The sequence below is a fragment of the Haliotis asinina genome, chromosome 2 (genome assembly GCF_037392515.1).
Source record: "Haliotis asinina isolate JCU_RB_2024 chromosome 2, JCU_Hal_asi_v2, whole genome shotgun sequence".
Lineage (NCBI taxonomy): Eukaryota > Metazoa > Mollusca > Gastropoda > Lepetellida > Haliotidae > Haliotis > Haliotis asinina.
In genome coordinates, this window is record NC_090281.1 from 71,136,928 (window position 1) to 71,154,099 (window position 17,172).

Sequence of the window (17,172 nt, forward strand, 5' to 3'; positions counted from 1 at the left end):
AAATGAATGAACATTCATCATACATGAATTATAATAATATGGCATAACAGTTTTAATCTTTATACTTATATCTTTTAGTAATCATATAATGTTTGAATAATTATCCAAGAATCAGAAACATTTTTTCCATTTAAATAATTTTTCTGGGGAGAGATCTGGCTGTACATTCTTCAGTTGTGTTGAATGTATATGCATTCCTTCTTAAGAAACGTTTAATTTAGTCCTTGGAAGAACTGATTGTGTCAAAGGAATGTGCATTGCCTTCATTGTGTGCGTTCCCTTACACTCACACAATGCTTGAAGTGTCCACATTATCTTACTAATATTAATTTTTACACAAAACTATTGTTTACGTTTTAATGATTTTGAACATAAAATAATAAAAGAACATCCATTGCAGCATACACTAATCTATCGTCATAGACACTGCACCCATGAAGTTCCTCTCATATAGCACCAAACACCATTGTCATTTCATAGACCCAAACCTCCTATAGCCACTTGCAGTTTTTTGTTCACAGTTTAACCCTATCAATCATGTCTCCCATCCTGTTAGAAGCTCCTTTAATTCTCCTCCTCGTATTCATTATGCATACTAAATAGTTTTAGTACAAAACAAGACATTGAATAGTGTTGCTGCTTGTTTACATATTCCTTAAAGCTGGATTGTCTTTTGTTTGATGCAGATACAACTGGTAATGTCAGTATGTTGAGTCAACTGACAATACTGTTCTCACCATTTTCATTGTCAGAGACTCAGTTCCTTTGGACATGTCATTTTCCCCCAAAACATAAATTTCTGTTGTCCTTACCATCAAGCTGATACTAATTTGTAGTTTCATTTCATTCTGTTTATTTTGTGATTGCTGTGAAACACTGACACCTCTTGTTTGTTTGCTCTACCAGATACTAGAAAAAAAGCAAAAGCATGAGCAACAGGTTTGTATGAAGCTTTCTGGTGACTAATCCTCCTCAGCATGGAGAATACGACCATTGTTCATACTCCTCATGCAGACACTGAAACATCAGTTACCTCCCTTTGTGTGGTTGGGTGTTGGGTTATTTCCTGATTCTAATTGTATTCACATAGAGGCAGTGTTTTAAATGAAGCTTATCCTGAGAGGATAATTGTACTAATGGCATGTGATTGTTAAACTGATTCAATTGTATTCAATATTTTTCAAAAAAAGATGCAGAAAAGTTATATTTAGTTTTGAAGCTTATCCCTTTAAGGTGATCTGTGATCACAATGAGTTGTCCCCCTTGAGTATGCTGAATAATTGTTATCACAAGAATGAAACATTATTTGAATTACTGGTAGATGAGATATAAAACAAGAATTGTTGATCTGTTGGAGATCTTAAAAGAGGTAATCTAAGTTTCTAATCTGCTCTCTTTAAATTGTGTTGTTGGTATTGATCAATTAATTGAATCTCAAATGCATTATGCTAGTTTCTTTTGTCTTTTGGGTTTTGTTGCTGTTGTTGCATTTTGATGTGTGAACAAACGTTTATGATTACCTTTAAGGCAGTTGGCTCATAATAGTATCAGGGTCACACACAATTTTCTTAACTGAATAACATAACGATAAATACAGTCTCATTTTAGTGTAGGAATTGAGGAAGAATTGCTTTAGATGCATGAATGATGCATTAATTGATGCATGAACTTGTTGCAGCTTGAATGCCTTGTGAGTTTGCCAGTTGTGCTTTATGCATGGAGTTTGATTACTGACATGTGAAGCAATCATCAATGTTAGATACTATAAGTCATGAAATCAGTGTGAAAAATGTGAGTGTCTGTTGGTTTCATTAAGATAAATGATTTCTGGCATGAATTTAAGTTATGCATATGAGATATTGTAGAGTGTGAAATTAATGTGAAAAAAGGTATTTTGATCTTGTTTTAATAAAGGGACACATATATGCTTCTACTGTAGTGGCTTACTGCTGTAGTTGTGACTGAGTTTAATTTTTTTGCTGAACACAGCAATATTCCAGCTATATGGTGGCATTCTGTAAACAATCTAGGCTGGACCAATTCAGTGATCAACAGCATGAGCGTTCATCTGCACAATTGGGAACTGATGACATTGTCAACCAAGTCAGCGAGTCTGACCACCTGATGCCAATAGTCACCTCTTCTGACAAGCATAGTCACCATTTATGGCAAGCATGGGTTGCTGATGGCCTATTATTACCCCCCCCACCCCCCCTTACCTTCATGACTGGATATACTATCTCTTAATTCTATATAATGGAATTCTCATACAGTCTTGATGTACATTTTTGTAGATAAGAGTGTATTGTTCAATTACAAGTCTTACTGCAATAATTTCAGGCACTTTTTAGGTCAGGGATTGGCACTCACATTAAATAACACTATTTCATGATTTGAAGTGTGCAGCATTAAAAACAAACAAACAGTTGTATGCAATCAAGTAGTCTTTAGATGTTAAGTAGATGTAGTCTTTTCTTCTTTAGAACATTCATGGGTATGTGTGGTCTGGTCACCTGAGATGCCAAGTAGCATGTTGGTTTGAATCCCAGCTTCGCCATGATTATTTCTTGGTTCATCAGAACCATGTCCAAGGGTATGGGTCTCACCAAAGTGGAAAATGTCTAATGCTTGTGTCACTGACTTCATTCCCTAATCGTATGAGGCGACTAACGGGAATGGATGGTCAGGCTTGCTGACTTGGTTGACATGTCATCAGTTCCCAATTGTGCAGATCAATACTTATGTTGTTGATCACTGGATTGTCTGGTCCAGACTCGATCATTTACAGACGGCTGCCATATAGCTGGAATACTGCTGAGTGTGGTGTAAAACTAAACTCACTCATTCACTCATTCCCTAATCAAGATATCAGCGTGATGTGGACCCAAGAAGTTCTGGGTTAGAGTAATTATTGGTCATCAGCAATCCAAGTTGGTTATAAGAGGTGACTATTGGTGGTTCGCTGACTTGGTTGACACATGTCGTTGTATCCAGAATGTGTAGATTGATGCTCATGCTGTTGTTCACAGGATTTTTGGGGTCCAGACTTGATTCTTTACAGACAGCAGCCATATGGCTGGAATATTGCTGAGCAAGGCATTAAACAACCAATCAGTATGATGTGGAGTGATACTGGTTTGAAAATGAATCTCACTCACTAGGTCCCACTAAGTTGTAAGAGGTGATGTAATAAAAGACCTGACTTGATGACTTGAATCATTGTATGCCTTGAACACAAACTGTTTCGCTCAGGATGTCGTTTACTAATTTATCTGGTCCAGACTTGTTTTGTTTGTTTGTCTTTTAATGTCACATGCTACATGATGTTAGGTGTAGACCAGGCAACTCTGTATTTGACACCATGGGCTTCAATCTATGCAACTTTGATGCAATGACATGTCAATCAAGTCATGAAACCTGATCTCCTGATCCCATCAGACGCCTGTTACAATTAGCAGCAAAAAGTGGGCAGTGGGTTTTGTGATGAAAGTATTTACTCCTTAGTCCATAGTCTCATGTTTCATGTACAACTTGCCTATGATGTGTGAAGCCCATTTCTGGTCTCCTGTTGTGTGATAGAATATTGCTGAAAACAGTAAAAATCACAAGCACTCATTCAGTGACTCGCATAGGCTGCAAATGTGTGCTGAGACTAAAGCTTGAGTGAACCAATGCTCCCTGGCAAAGCTTGTGAGCTGCATCGTGCTAACACTTAATTAATTCCCTCACACATTGGCAATGTTACATGTATATGGCACAGATGGCATCGTCATGGTATCAGTGACAGCTGGACAAGTCACCCAAGCCTTTTAAAAGCTAATCATCTTAAGGATGGTCTGTTTGAGAGTGTAACCTTTCATAAGGTGGTATTTTTTAAGTCCTTGTTATATAATCTAAATCTCCAGAAAACAATGAAAGGTTATTGTGTTCATTCTATTGTACAAAACACTGTTAAAATTTACTCTACCAAATAACAAGTCACAATTGAGGTTTATGGCAAAAACACTGTGTTAACCTTGTTTCACAAACCAGTTATTCATAGTATTTAAATCTTTACAATATTTGTACAGCATGTGGCGAGTACTTTGCATTTGTACCGAAACAAAATGGTATTAAGTCAGACAACCATTGGGAGGTGTGTATTATTCAGAAGAACTGTAGGCTGGTTGTGGAAGGACAAATGTGCCATAGTGGAAGTGGAATTCATAATGGAGGGAAGTCCAGTTCATTCAACTTCATCTATGCTATGGGAAAGGAGTTCAAGAATACCCACTTGTTTTCTATAAGTAGTATCCATCACATGAGGTGTTACAGTGGCATAGCATCAATTTTGGATACATTGCACATCTCTGTCACTTAAAGAATTCTTCATGGGTTGCCACAGAATTTTCAATGGAAGGTGAAGGTTGACAGGCATTCAGATTTGTAATTGTTGACATAGAAACCACAGTCAGTCACTGATGAGGCTTCAGTACATGTAAACAGGTTCACTTTTATGATCAGATTAATATTGTATAAGCATTGATGTGGTAAGGGTCACATGGTTAATGGACAACTAAAGTATTGACAGTTGAACAAAGTCTGGAAGGATCTAGGGTAAATATTCTTATAGGTTCATAAAAGGAAAACGTGATGAAGCGTACCATAGTAAAGCAAGTTTAAATAATGCCATAGATTGTACAACTGGTATAGTTTTCCAGGAAGACTCTTAAATTGTTTACAGAAGTTATAGAATATCTTGCATGTCCAAACTACAAATCAGTAAGAGTTTCTACCATAGAATCTCTCTGACAGCAGCCTCAACTGCAAGCAAAATAACCAATAGTCATTAGTTAAACCAATTAACATACATACAACATAGTCCCTGACTGAACATGCTAAAAGTCCTTAGATATAGATGTGTTTGACATGTTGATCTAACCTACCATGACAAGTAGAATGCCTGCACTGTTTCATTAAGTGAGATGTTTTACCCTGATTTGATTACTGTGTGTGTGAAGCTCTGACAAACACTTAGGTCATGTTATATAAACTTTGACCAGTCAGAATGATTTATTAATCAGTGATTGTAGCAATTGATGAATCCGCTACCAGCTGTCTTAAATGATAAGGCTTCCTTACATTTTAAGTCTTGTTTACATGATCCTGTCGCTGTGACTATGACAAGTCCAAAATGTGTTGTTTTCTTCACAATATAATCATCTGAGCATAGATGCAGTGGCTCTCATGAATAACTGGATGTTTAGAACCCACTACAAGTGTTTGATACCATTTTTGTTGTCCATTCATTGCTGCCTGTTTACATATATTTTGCAAATGAAAGATCACATATGCTTCCCCGAATCACTTGCTTATATCAAGACTTTTCACTGATTGTCTTGGAATGTTTGTCAGAGTTTGACAGAAGCAGATATCAGAGTAACAAATCTGATATGATGAGATTGTAGACCTGCTAAAGCAGCTGAAACTAATCCCCTGCCTTGTGGAATGCAACAAAACAGATACAGTGAATGTGAATTCAAATTTATGATGTTGACTTGAAAAAACTATTTAGCGCTTGCATATTGATGTTATTACAAATCTGTACCAAAATGCATTGTTTGATTATTGATTTAAGTAATCCCCAAGACCTCTAAAATAGTCAAAGAAGCAAGAATGCTTATGAGTTAAATGCTTTATATTCATTATAAGATGAGAACATGATCGTCATAACTTTTGTTGTTGAGTATATTTTGAAGATTTTGAAAATTTTTCATCACAGTCAAATTTGGCACGCCGAAAAAGCTTCAATCGAAACATGTCTGGGCTGAGCGCGACAGTGAGTACAAAGAAATGAAAGAGGGACGTGTTTGCCGTAGAAACGGATTATATTAGTTCACTGTTTCTTCTATACATGTGGCTATTGCCTTGCTTGTTCCAACTTCTAGTTTATAGTAATATGTGTTTTGTGCATTCACCATGTTGGACACTGGATATGGTAGTGTGTGTGGTGTAGCACCCATAGAAAATATGAAAATCACACTGAATAATATTTTTATTTAAATCATTTATTTAATTAATCATGATATTGGATTAAATCATTTCATATTTCAAGGTATCAACTTTCACTGTTTTTGTGGTTAGATGATATTCCTGACAAATCAGTGATACTGATGAAAACGTGGCTTTTCTCATTGCTTGCTCACCACCTTATTCTTTATATGAAATTACAAAATCTTTCAAAAATGTGCTTTTTTCTTACAAATTGTGACTTTACTTTGGCTTTTAAAATGAGATTACTTCTCAAATATAAGTCATAAGGAACACTTTACACAAATAGACATGCATCTTTTTCCCATATTTCAAGGGTTAGACATCAAAATAATCAACAGACTTTTGAATCAATTGAATTAAAGCATTTTAAGGTTTTGAATTTTGAGAAATAACTGAGATGGGTTTAGTTGTGTGTGAAGGGTTTTGGGAGAAAAGTGGGGCATTACAGCTTCTGATTAAAAACAAATGTGAAAACATATCTGGTGCAGTGGTCAGCATAGGCGACTGACACTGAATCAGAGAAGTCATTGATGTAATTCATAGTACTTATGGAAAGAACTAAAATTGAAAAAAATAGAAATACATGAATTTCCTAATGGACGATAAAGTGAAGATATTTTATAGATGACAATTTCATTGTTGTACTTTGATGTGAAGTTTTGGTGTGAGTAAGTAGATAATTATATAATTGTCAAGCAGTATTCAACGAGAGTAGACAAGGGAGTTCTCACTGGGTCTGTTTTGTTGACATTGCGAAGTAAGGACAGAGTATTGACTAATATGTCTAGTAAGGATAAACCAAAACATCTTCAGCATACATGAAATGGATTAACAGCAAAAATAAAAGATACATAATAGCTGTTAGGATTAAGCAAGGATACAATTTGAGTTTTCTCTTGTTCTGTCAGTTTAGTTAAGGTAAATTGGATGAGATATCCCTCATCAATCTTGCCAACAGTATATCTGTACTGAAATGTTGAGTCATAATAAGAAAGTCATCTGTAAAATATCTTCCATTCTATGTTGGTAACTTATCAGTTTTCAAAATGCCATGGAAACAATAGTCCTCATGGTCAACTTAACCATTGTCTATACTTCATGGGTAGGTATACACATTACATTTCTTCAACTGGCAGTGCACTGTTGAGTGCTTAATGATTACAGGTGTCCAGTCCGCCTATGTAAGTCAACTGTGCCCAACTTTGAATATAAACTGTGGACTGTTTGAACTGGGAGCCAACCCTGTTGTTCTCAGATGAAAAACATTGCCATTTGTGAAACATAAACTCAGTGCTCCTTTGAGTTTTGAGTACTTTACTAGTTTCTTGGTTTCTGTTATGCTGGAAGCCTACTGTCTCTTGATCTGGTGTGTGGGTGATCAAGGGAAATAGTGTACTAGTATATTCCAATCCATGAAGTATTGGCTTTGAAACTTATCAGTGATATTAGTTCAAGCTGAATCATGTTAAAATCAGATCTTAGTTCTCTTTACCACTGAATTAAGTTCTAAGGAGATCCCATTACAGGTATCTTCAGAAGGACCTTTCCGGAAATTTTAGTAACTGATGAAGTGACGAACATGTTGACATTATCCAATCAGAAAGCAGCGTTTTTGAGCTTTTCAACACCAGATTCATACTAGTGACTTTTGTTCCTGAATATGCTTTGAAATGTTTTGGCAATTTCTTTATAAACTGTAGTGAACTGAACAAAATTCTCTGGTTGATAATTGATGGCTGAGTTTGCATGGCAGGTACTTCACTGAGACTGTGGAAAGTATTGTCTTTTTCAAATATTTATTCCTTTGGGAGATAGAAAATGATTGTCATGTAGTCAGCTGTAAGGCCTTAACTGTGACTGAGAATATTATATCTTAAAAGTGTAAAGGGTTTTAAAGGTTTTATGATTAGAAATCTTGTTCTGGGTGCAGTCGTAGTACTAAGATGACCGTAAGTCCCATACCTTAGCATAGACTTAAGTAGTCTTAGTTTGTTTTGTACAACATTTCTGTGGTAAGCTGTGCTCAGACTGGATGCAATTTCATGACATCTGTCACCTGTGATGTACAAGAGAAATAAGATCTGACCATAATGAGATCAGTTTATGTTAAAAGTTGGACATATAACGGGCCAGTCCCAAGCCACTTGTGCCATATCAGCAAATATTTTTGATACTGTGTTCATTTTGAACACTGATTACATCATCATGTTATGCGTTTTTGGCATCCTCGATATCTCCATGGCATATGTTCCAATAAGTCTCTTCTATACCTAGGATGCATTTGAGGCTCGGCCCAATGATTTTATTACCTCCCTGGACTTGCATTTGATCCAATCAGGTGTCTTTGCTTGGAATTTGAGCTTACCAATCAAAACTCACTTTTGCTTCTTAAATTATTTAACCGATTAAACTTGGTAACACAAATGATGCTGAGGTACCCTGAAAGAGCTAGAAGAAAGCCTTGCATATGTTTTTCAGAAGTTTCAGACCTGTCAATTTGCCTGTATGATTTCCCCAAAAATCTTATTTGCACAAATCTATCTTTGTTGACAATGGCAAGCTCGGTTGTAAAGGTGGCTTAGCTTATTGGCTACTGTGTGGGTGCAGAGCCAGCCAAGGGAGGTAATAAAATTATTGGGCTGAGCCGTAGATGCAACCACGGTATAGTGGAGATTTATTGGAATGTATACCCTGGAGATATCAAGGTTGGGTTTTGCGTGCTTAAGAATATCTGTTTTTGTCTTGAATATCACATGAACAATTATGAAAACAATCACTAACTTATTATCCAAATAATTAAAATGTCTGTGGGAAGCAAATCTGTCTCATGTCATAAGTAAGTAATATGTGTAAACACGTAATGTCTCAAAACCTATATTCTGATGATAGTTTATTATAAGAATGTGTACTTATCAATGTTAAATATTCTTCAAACTTTGATTCTTACATTCTTGTAATACTTGTATGCATGACCATTTTTCAATATTTTAGTCAACTGTAAGTCATTAGTTTTGGGGTTGTGTAACTACAACTGATAAGATATCCATGTCAGGGGCTTTTGCTGTCAGTATCTGGGAGCCCTTGAAGCAGTGTGCACTTGCAAGTGGCCCTGAATAAGGGTTGTTAATGTCTGTTTAACTACGGGTAATATAGAAAATGGTCTGGCTTGCCTTTTGTTATTCTTCTTTTGTTTTGTTGACAGTGTTTTGTGTTTGGTTTTGTGCGTTTTGTTGAGTACTGTATCATGTATCATGTATCATGTGCCATGTGTCATATCATTATTGGTGAGAGAAGTATAACAGTTTCAGCAGTTGTGATTATACAAGTCAATTTTTCAAGTTACCAGATTTTAGAGTTTTAAAGGAAATAAGTTGTTCAAAAATAATTGTCTGATAAAAAAGTCATTGACCAGTTATAATATTTTAGGAGGTAAATTCTGTGTCACAGGTCATGTGAAGTCATTCTGGAGTTCTAACAAGGTTCTGCGGTCACTATGTTGCTGATAATATGATTCCCAGTGATAAGTGTCAAGTTTAGGCAGGCCAGTAACAGTGGGTTCATGCATGATAGCCCTCAGCAGATGACACCCTTTTGACAAAGTCTGCATTAATACAAGGAAGCAAACTGTAACACTATAATGACATGTGAATGTAGCTCCATTGCTGTAACTGTGTTCTGCAAGCCTTGTTCAGGCTGTAATCATGTTAATTTAGAATGTTCAAATAACAGTTATAATAATTATGTATCATAATTCTAAGAAATACATATATATTTCTTGTAAATTACTTTTGCCACTTTTTGAAATTGTCACTTAAATGGCTGTAAGGATTATTTTGCTACAAATTAACAGTGTGTCCTTTAGATAGAGATCTGACCAAATATACGCTCCAGCATATATAATCACATCTATATGAAATACATTTATCAGCAGCATATTCTTGTATCATGTATATACATGTAAAACTACTAACATTGTCTACCTTTTTCTGACTAACATACTAATCCATATACATGTACTGTCTTGAAGACAGCCTGTTCCCCACTGACATAAGGCTTAAGCTTGAACTACCTACTTGGGGATTCAGGTGAAGAACTCACTAGCACTACTTTCGTATAAATGGGCAAAATGGTGCAGTGGTAACTGAAACTGAGTTGCTCTTCACTGTCGATCTTTAAAATCAGATTTTTACTCTGATAATATGTACTGAGGGAAAAAAATAAGGGATCACATAGGTCAGGTGTTCCTTTGTTATTTTTCTGGGTTTCTTCGTACGTTTTGAATGAGATAGCTTGTGAAGAAACCTGGAAAAAATAAGGGAACACTTGTGCTTCACTTGTGTGATTCTTCATATTTTTCCCTCAGTATATTTCCAGGCATGCAGGTCTGTACATAGCTCCATGTGAGGTCGTATCGGGAAAGCAGCATCAAGTTTTGTAAGATGTAACACCTTACTGGCTCAAAAACTGATACATGCCACATTTAGATTTGTGGTCAATTTCACAACAGTTTTACCTGATATGACCTCCTGTGGTGGTGTCTCCAGATCTTAGGCTGACAGGTTTTGTATGAGAGTACTGTATCTGATTCAAAGGGATTGATAGGAAACATCTGACTAAAACCATCACTCAGCACAGCCAAGATGTCAGGTATTCATATATACCCAAGCATTGTGTGTTGATGTAGACCCCATCAAGTTCTTGGACCATGTGGGGCAGTAATGTAGCTGTAACAAAATACCATTAGATTTTATGTACAGTACAATGGCTGTGGGACACTTGCCACAAGATTAGGCTATGGTAAATGGATACTGCGTAAGAACATAAGTCCTCAGCATACTCTGTTTGTTGTAAGAGGCAACTAAATGATGCAGCTAAGTGACAGGTTATGTTATTATTGCATGGATCAATGTTTATGATGTCACTGGTTGTCTGGTCCAGACTTGATTATACAGACCACTTTCGTTTAACTGAACTGGGATAATGCAGCATTTAACAAGAAACTTTATGTTTCCAGAGTCCATGAATATATGACTCCAGACAGAGCATATGTAGATTTGTGCCTGTCTGGCTTTTGATTACTGGACAGACTTTCAGCATGTCTGTCTAGTTGGCAGTTACTGTAATGTATCACAGCCCCAACACAGTCAATCATATTGGGGAAATTGGTGAACCTAGGCAATACTCCTGAGAACCATTGCAGGTCCTTGCATGAAGGATAAAACTCTCCAGCTGTGTTCTTTCTTCTCTGTTAATGTTTGCTGAATGATCATATTTTATGACACAAGGATGAGGTATGATGACAGATTCTTTGGCCTGTTAGATCAAGGATGTGCAAAAGTAGAAATGTCATGGGTTTCATATTAATGAGCAAAATCTATTTAGTGCACCACTCATTTTGGATTTCAGTCAAACAAATTCAATTAACATCTAGTTTGGTTTTTATATTTTGAAGTGTTTGTCTAAGGAAGATTTTCTTAGGTCTATATAAAGAAAAAAGTCATTTTGGGTTACAGATTTACTCAAGCTGATTGTGTGATTTTCTTTTGAACATTGTTAAATGAAGAAACATATGTCTCATTCCCTTTGTTTTTTTACCTGTCCTTCTCATGTTATGTGTTCAAAACATAGATAAGAACACTTTCAAATGATTATAAGTAAGAATATTTTATAAGTTTTTCACAAACTACCTCACGCAGGACAAATAAGCATGTTTTACATATCTCATCCTTATATAAAGTTTTGGTTTGTTCTATTCACAAAACTTAATATCTTAGGTTGGATTAGTTTTACACATTTTCAGTTTGCTTACAAACTTTTGATGTTGATTTGTATTTGTTTGAAATGAAGTGATTCAACAATCTACATGCTATAATACTTTTCAGGAATTATGTTCTATTATTTTCAAACATTTTGTTCGAATCACTATGCACAGTGTAATGGATGTTACTTTAATTATTTCCTGTGAAACAAGCACCAGCCATGTTACAGTTCCCTGTGTTCGACACTAAGAGCCTCTTCTGTCCTCCAGGGTACTGCCAATGTTTGTGGGGTGGGGCGACTATTAGCAGCAGTGATGGAGGCCATGTGTCATCCTGCCATCAAGCTCACCAACATCATGCCAATCAACTGTGAACCCGAGGCAGAGGAGATACTACGTCGGCAGTCACTCTGCATGGACGACAACACCAACAGTGCTGCTCGACTTGGAGAGATGCACAAGTACCCCCTCTTGGCCAGTCATATGAGTTACAGAATGGAGGTAAGGGAGATAACTTGTGTTGTGCTGGGATGTGATTGTTCAGTGTTAGCACACGTTCATGATTTATTGGTTGTAGTGATGATGATTGCATGTCTTGAGTGACTGCATGTCCCGTCAAACAACTAATTCCTAACCGAATACATTGATGGCAAACGTTTCTTGCATTCGGCTTTTGTGGTGTGGAGCCCATTCTTTGTCTTCCTGTTAACTGTATCCAAAAAGTTGTTATTTTCTTTTTTTCCTCTCTGTACACTTTTCTAAATGCTTCTTGAAACCTTGTTCAACATGTACACTGCTTGACATATGTCAAGTATAATAAAACAGGTTAAAGAAACTCTGTTCCAGACTCCTGTCAGTGGTTAGCTATTATTTTTTAAGGGTAGCAAAGTCAGGAAAAATCTTCTTAAAAATTAAATTTGTTGTTCACAGCTATTTGCTGTGTTTTTTGTGAGAATTTTTGTTGACTTTTAATCAAAAAAGTTAAAAAAAAGATATTTGGAAATGTTTGTTTTCTATACATCCCCACAAATACTGAATTTTACCATTCAGAGAACACTATGATAGATGTCTGAAACTTTACTTACTCACAAATTGTGTAGATGGGGTTATGGCTTGTCCTGAAAATATAAGTTAAAAATGCCAAAGGCTTGGGTTTTTACCCTGTATCAATGCAAAGTGTTAAGCTCATATCAGGTGTTCCTTTGCATGTTCTTACTGTAATACTGAAAATAAAAAGCTGTGTCATTAAGGTATTATTTCTGATGGACCTGTAAAGGTACGGGTTAGAATTGTGTTCAGTAACCCATGCTTGTTGTAAGAGGCGACTGAAAGGATCAGGTGGTCATGCTCACTTACTTGATAGACACATATCACAGTTGTGTTGATCGATGGTCATGATGCTGATCACTGGATTGTCTGGTCCAGACTGGATTATTTATGGACTGTCGACATATAGCAAGAAATATTGCTGAGTATGGTGTAAAACTAAATTCACTCACCCACTGATGAACAAAGTTTGTAATTCCGATGATCTTGTTTCAGATTGACAGCATCACTGGTGGTAGTCACATCTCCTTCAAGGAGGTGCTGGACCGACTACTGCTCATTGTGGCACTCCCTGTCAGACAGGCATTAAGCAAGGAGAAATCTGTCTTCCCATCGTCACTTGTTGCTAATACTTGTGCACTGCTTGTTACCATCATCAGCGAACTTGCTGCATCATCCACGGGACTGGAAGTTGGTGTAATTTGATTTGATGTTGTCATAGATGTGACTTTGGTGGGCACGTATTGTATTTAGTTCATGTGATAAACAAGTTTTGTATGATTGGTGCATCCAGTAAACAGGTGATTTGATTCCTGATATGCACTGATTCATATGACTTGGTTCATCTTATGGACAGTTTTAATGTGATTATTGTACATTTGATGAACAGATTTTGTGATTCGCTGCCTTGGACAAACAGGTTTCATACGATGTGCTTCATCTGATGTACTGGTATTTATGTGATTTGGTTCTTCAGACAAGCAGGCATCTTCTGATTGTGTGCATCTGATGAAGTGGTTTTGAGTGATTTCGTTTATCTGATGAACATATTTTCAATGATTTCCTTCATATGATGAACAGATTTTATGTCATGTGATTCCAAAGATGATGATATTTGATTTAGTAAATGTTGTTTGAGGAATGTTTAAGGCAAGTTGTGTATCATTTATATGCCTGTTCTTCCTCTGAATTCTTAATAACGCTGTAATACTGTTTGCAATACTGGAAGCCAATAATGATTGTGAACTAACATCATTAAAAATTGTCCTCATGGATTTTCTTTTTTACCAACATTTAATGGTATAGGATATTGGCGTTTCACTCTCTTCAAAGATGGGCAGATTGACTTTAATTTGTAGATGACAGTCATGATACCACTGAAATGACCTCATCCCATTCCCTCTGCCCTGAACAGATTGACCTGAGCACCACGTCTCGCCCAATGCTTGTGACGCCAAATCGATTCACGCGCACGAGCCAGAGTGCTTACTGGAATGCTGGGAATGGAAGTCCAGATGCTGTGGCCTTCACAGTTGACCGACCAGGCATTGTGGTGGCTGGAGTGTGTGTGTACGGGGGAGGAGGACATTATGAGTATGAGGTGGAACTTCTGGATGAGGTAAGAATGGAAATGCTAATGCAATGCTGTAAGTTTAATATAAATGTCAAGGTCAGCAATAGTGCCTTGATTGATAAGGCACTCATGAACTGCTTTTTAGATGTCTGTAGGGTGGCAGATGTTAACAATTTTAGGTTAGAATTTTAACAATCTCAGTACGCACAAATGTAGAGAATGGATGCAGAAATACAATTCACCATGTCTAAAATGACGTACAATATTATTTTCTGTACCCACAACACATCTGTGACTTTGCAGAGTGTTTTGTTGTTTCTTTCAGAGCAGTGTTACATGAATCATTATATTCTTCAATAATTCATTGATTCAGTCTAGGCTCTAGAGGAACTATCAAAACTTACAGTTCTATACACCGTTACTTCCCAGGACCTCATATTGCCTGTAAGGACCTCTAAAACTCATAATTAGGTTTCCCTGGGACCTCCATATTTGTGAGCTAAGGTAAAATCCTGAATCTGTTGTAACCGGATGACATGATTGGATTGCTGTAATTACTTCTTGGACTGAATGTTACAATGTTGACAGTGAAGAATACTGCAGAGATGTTATTCATCATTTATTTATTCACCTTTGTTGTCTGAATTCTTGGGCAAACTTTACTCAGAATAGTATAAAAAATGTGGATGACTGTAAGTATCATATCAACTTTACAGCAAGGTGAAGGTCAAGAAGATGTGTCTCACACACAGAGATGGAACAGCCTGGAGATTGTGCGTGGGACATACACTCCCGAGGATTGTGTCAATGACATTGCGGAGATCAAGTTTGATAGGCCAGTTCCCATCAAGGTATGTTTAAAGACAATTGTATTTCCTTGTCCACTGATGAGTGCTAGTGTCCATAACAGACAATGATTGACCAAGGTTGTGCTGTTGTAATTATCACCCAGAAGGATTCAGGAGGCAGTAAATCCTGTGTAGGCTTCCTATTGAATATTGGTGTGTATTGTTTGACTTGATGCAAGAAACGTTTCTCATTGAAATAATGTTTCATTAAGCTGGAGTGTGTTATGATATTTTGTTTTTCCCATCCTTTCACTCACAACTGTGCTTGTATTGAACCTTCCAGGAAGGGGTGAAGTATGCAGTCAAGCTGCGTAACCATGGCCCCAGGACACTGAATGGTGATGGTGGAATGAGCAAAGTGAAATGTTCAGATGGAACGACCTTCACCTTCACTGCATGTTCACTGAGCAGCAATGGCACCAATCACATGAGAGGGCAGATCCCACAGATCCTCTATTACAGGTGAAACAAGACTTCAGTATAATCATCCGTGGAATTTAAGGATTTAACTGACATGTAAACACAGTGGAGTGTTTGTGTTCATTTTGTTCTAAATATATCGTTTAATTTAGAACCTGATTTCATAAAGCAGTTATAAAGTACAGTTCTTCTTGACCAGAAGTCAATTAACATGGAAAATTTGAAACAATTAGTAAGTAATGAGCATCCCCTTCAAAACTTCTAAATTTAAATGACCATAAGTATTTTTGTAGCTGAAGTCTTTTGGTCATTTTGATTTGAATTAGACACAACCAGAACTGTGGAGAACACTGTATTTCTGGAATCTTCACCCTAGCATTGAATCACTACACACTTTTAACGATGTAACACACTGTGCACAGTACACAAGATGGTGCTGAGGATCTTGTGTTTGGAATTTTTCTGACAATATTTCAGTGAGAACTAGCTGTGTTAATAAAGGTTTATTGCAGTATTCTGGAAAATATGAGTATCACAATAATGTGGATTTAGAAGTGTGACAGTCTACACAGTTCAGTAAATATATTTGAGTATCGTCAGTCATCATGGAGACAGAGGAGGTAACAACTTGAGAGTTTGAAAGGAATCATCCTTTGTGAATGAATTTCTGTTAAGATTTGAGTTTCAACGAGACAAGTGTTTGAACAGCATATTGTAATATACCAGTAGTAGTGTCCAGTTGTAGTTTGGTGATAATGGGATGTGTGAGTGTGTGTATGCTCTTGATGTTACTGTCAGCCATGATTCCACCTATATCAATAGCAGTCTGTAAATAACTGTTTTTAATACTTTTTCATGCTTTGACACATGATTCATATCAAGATGTCATGGGTAATTCATGTGTTGTGAAGTATCTCAGAGATTTCCAGGCTTAAACTTATGTCCCTGTATCAGTGTAAGACATGTTGGCCTCTGTGAGTGACAGCTTGATGTGTATATTCCAGCGCACCCCAGGATGGTGAGCACTATCATCAGACCACCAAGAACCTGGCGGAACTGCAGGCCAGGAAGAATGCCATTGACATCACTGGTGCCATCTGTAGGATGACCACAGACCTTCTTCACCGATCACACTCCTTGCATGGTAAGGCTCACACAGTCTGTCTTCTTTATCTCTTTATTGGTGAAAATTATCAAGGGACTTCACCTATTTCTAGAAGGTTTTGTCAATTTGCTGCAATCTTATTTTTACCTAGCTGGTTCCTGGGAATGTGGCGTTAAAAAATAATTTAACCTCTGCATAACAACTGTGCCTTACCTATAGAAATCACTAGTAGAAAACATACTTCTTTCAGGTTACTGTAGCAGCCTCTAAACTGAAATGTAGTAGATATTGTAGAATATGCAGATTGTTTTGGAGGTTTTACCAAGCCATTTTTATTTTTGCTAATTTTGAAAATTTATCATCATCAGAATTTTAATTGTGTGTTGTT

At 36.7% G+C, this 17,172-nt stretch overlaps 1 protein-coding gene across 18 annotated transcripts in view; it reads left to right on the forward strand.

The window, feature by feature from the left end:
- Window positions 1-17,172, forward strand: part of LOC137274241 (E3 ubiquitin-protein ligase MYCBP2-like) — an 83,225-nt gene that overhangs the window by 26,316 nt on the left and 39,737 nt on the right. For 12 of the 18 annotated variants that reach the window (XM_067807309.1, XM_067807320.1, XM_067807317.1 and 9 more), the window contains 7 exons: window positions 907-939; window positions 12,062-12,292; window positions 13,334-13,534; window positions 14,253-14,456; window positions 15,128-15,262; window positions 15,543-15,721; window positions 16,684-16,823. In XM_067807309.1, the coding sequence (XP_067663410.1) occupies window positions 907-939; window positions 12,062-12,292; window positions 13,334-13,534; window positions 14,253-14,456; window positions 15,128-15,262; window positions 15,543-15,721; window positions 16,684-16,823 (1,123 nt within the window). The remainder of the gene's footprint in view (window positions 1-906; window positions 940-12,061; window positions 12,293-13,333; window positions 13,535-14,252; window positions 14,457-15,127; window positions 15,263-15,542; window positions 15,722-16,683; window positions 16,824-17,172) is intronic. The other 6 variants (XM_067807319.1, XM_067807326.1, XM_067807327.1 and 3 more) reach the window with 3 other exon arrangements.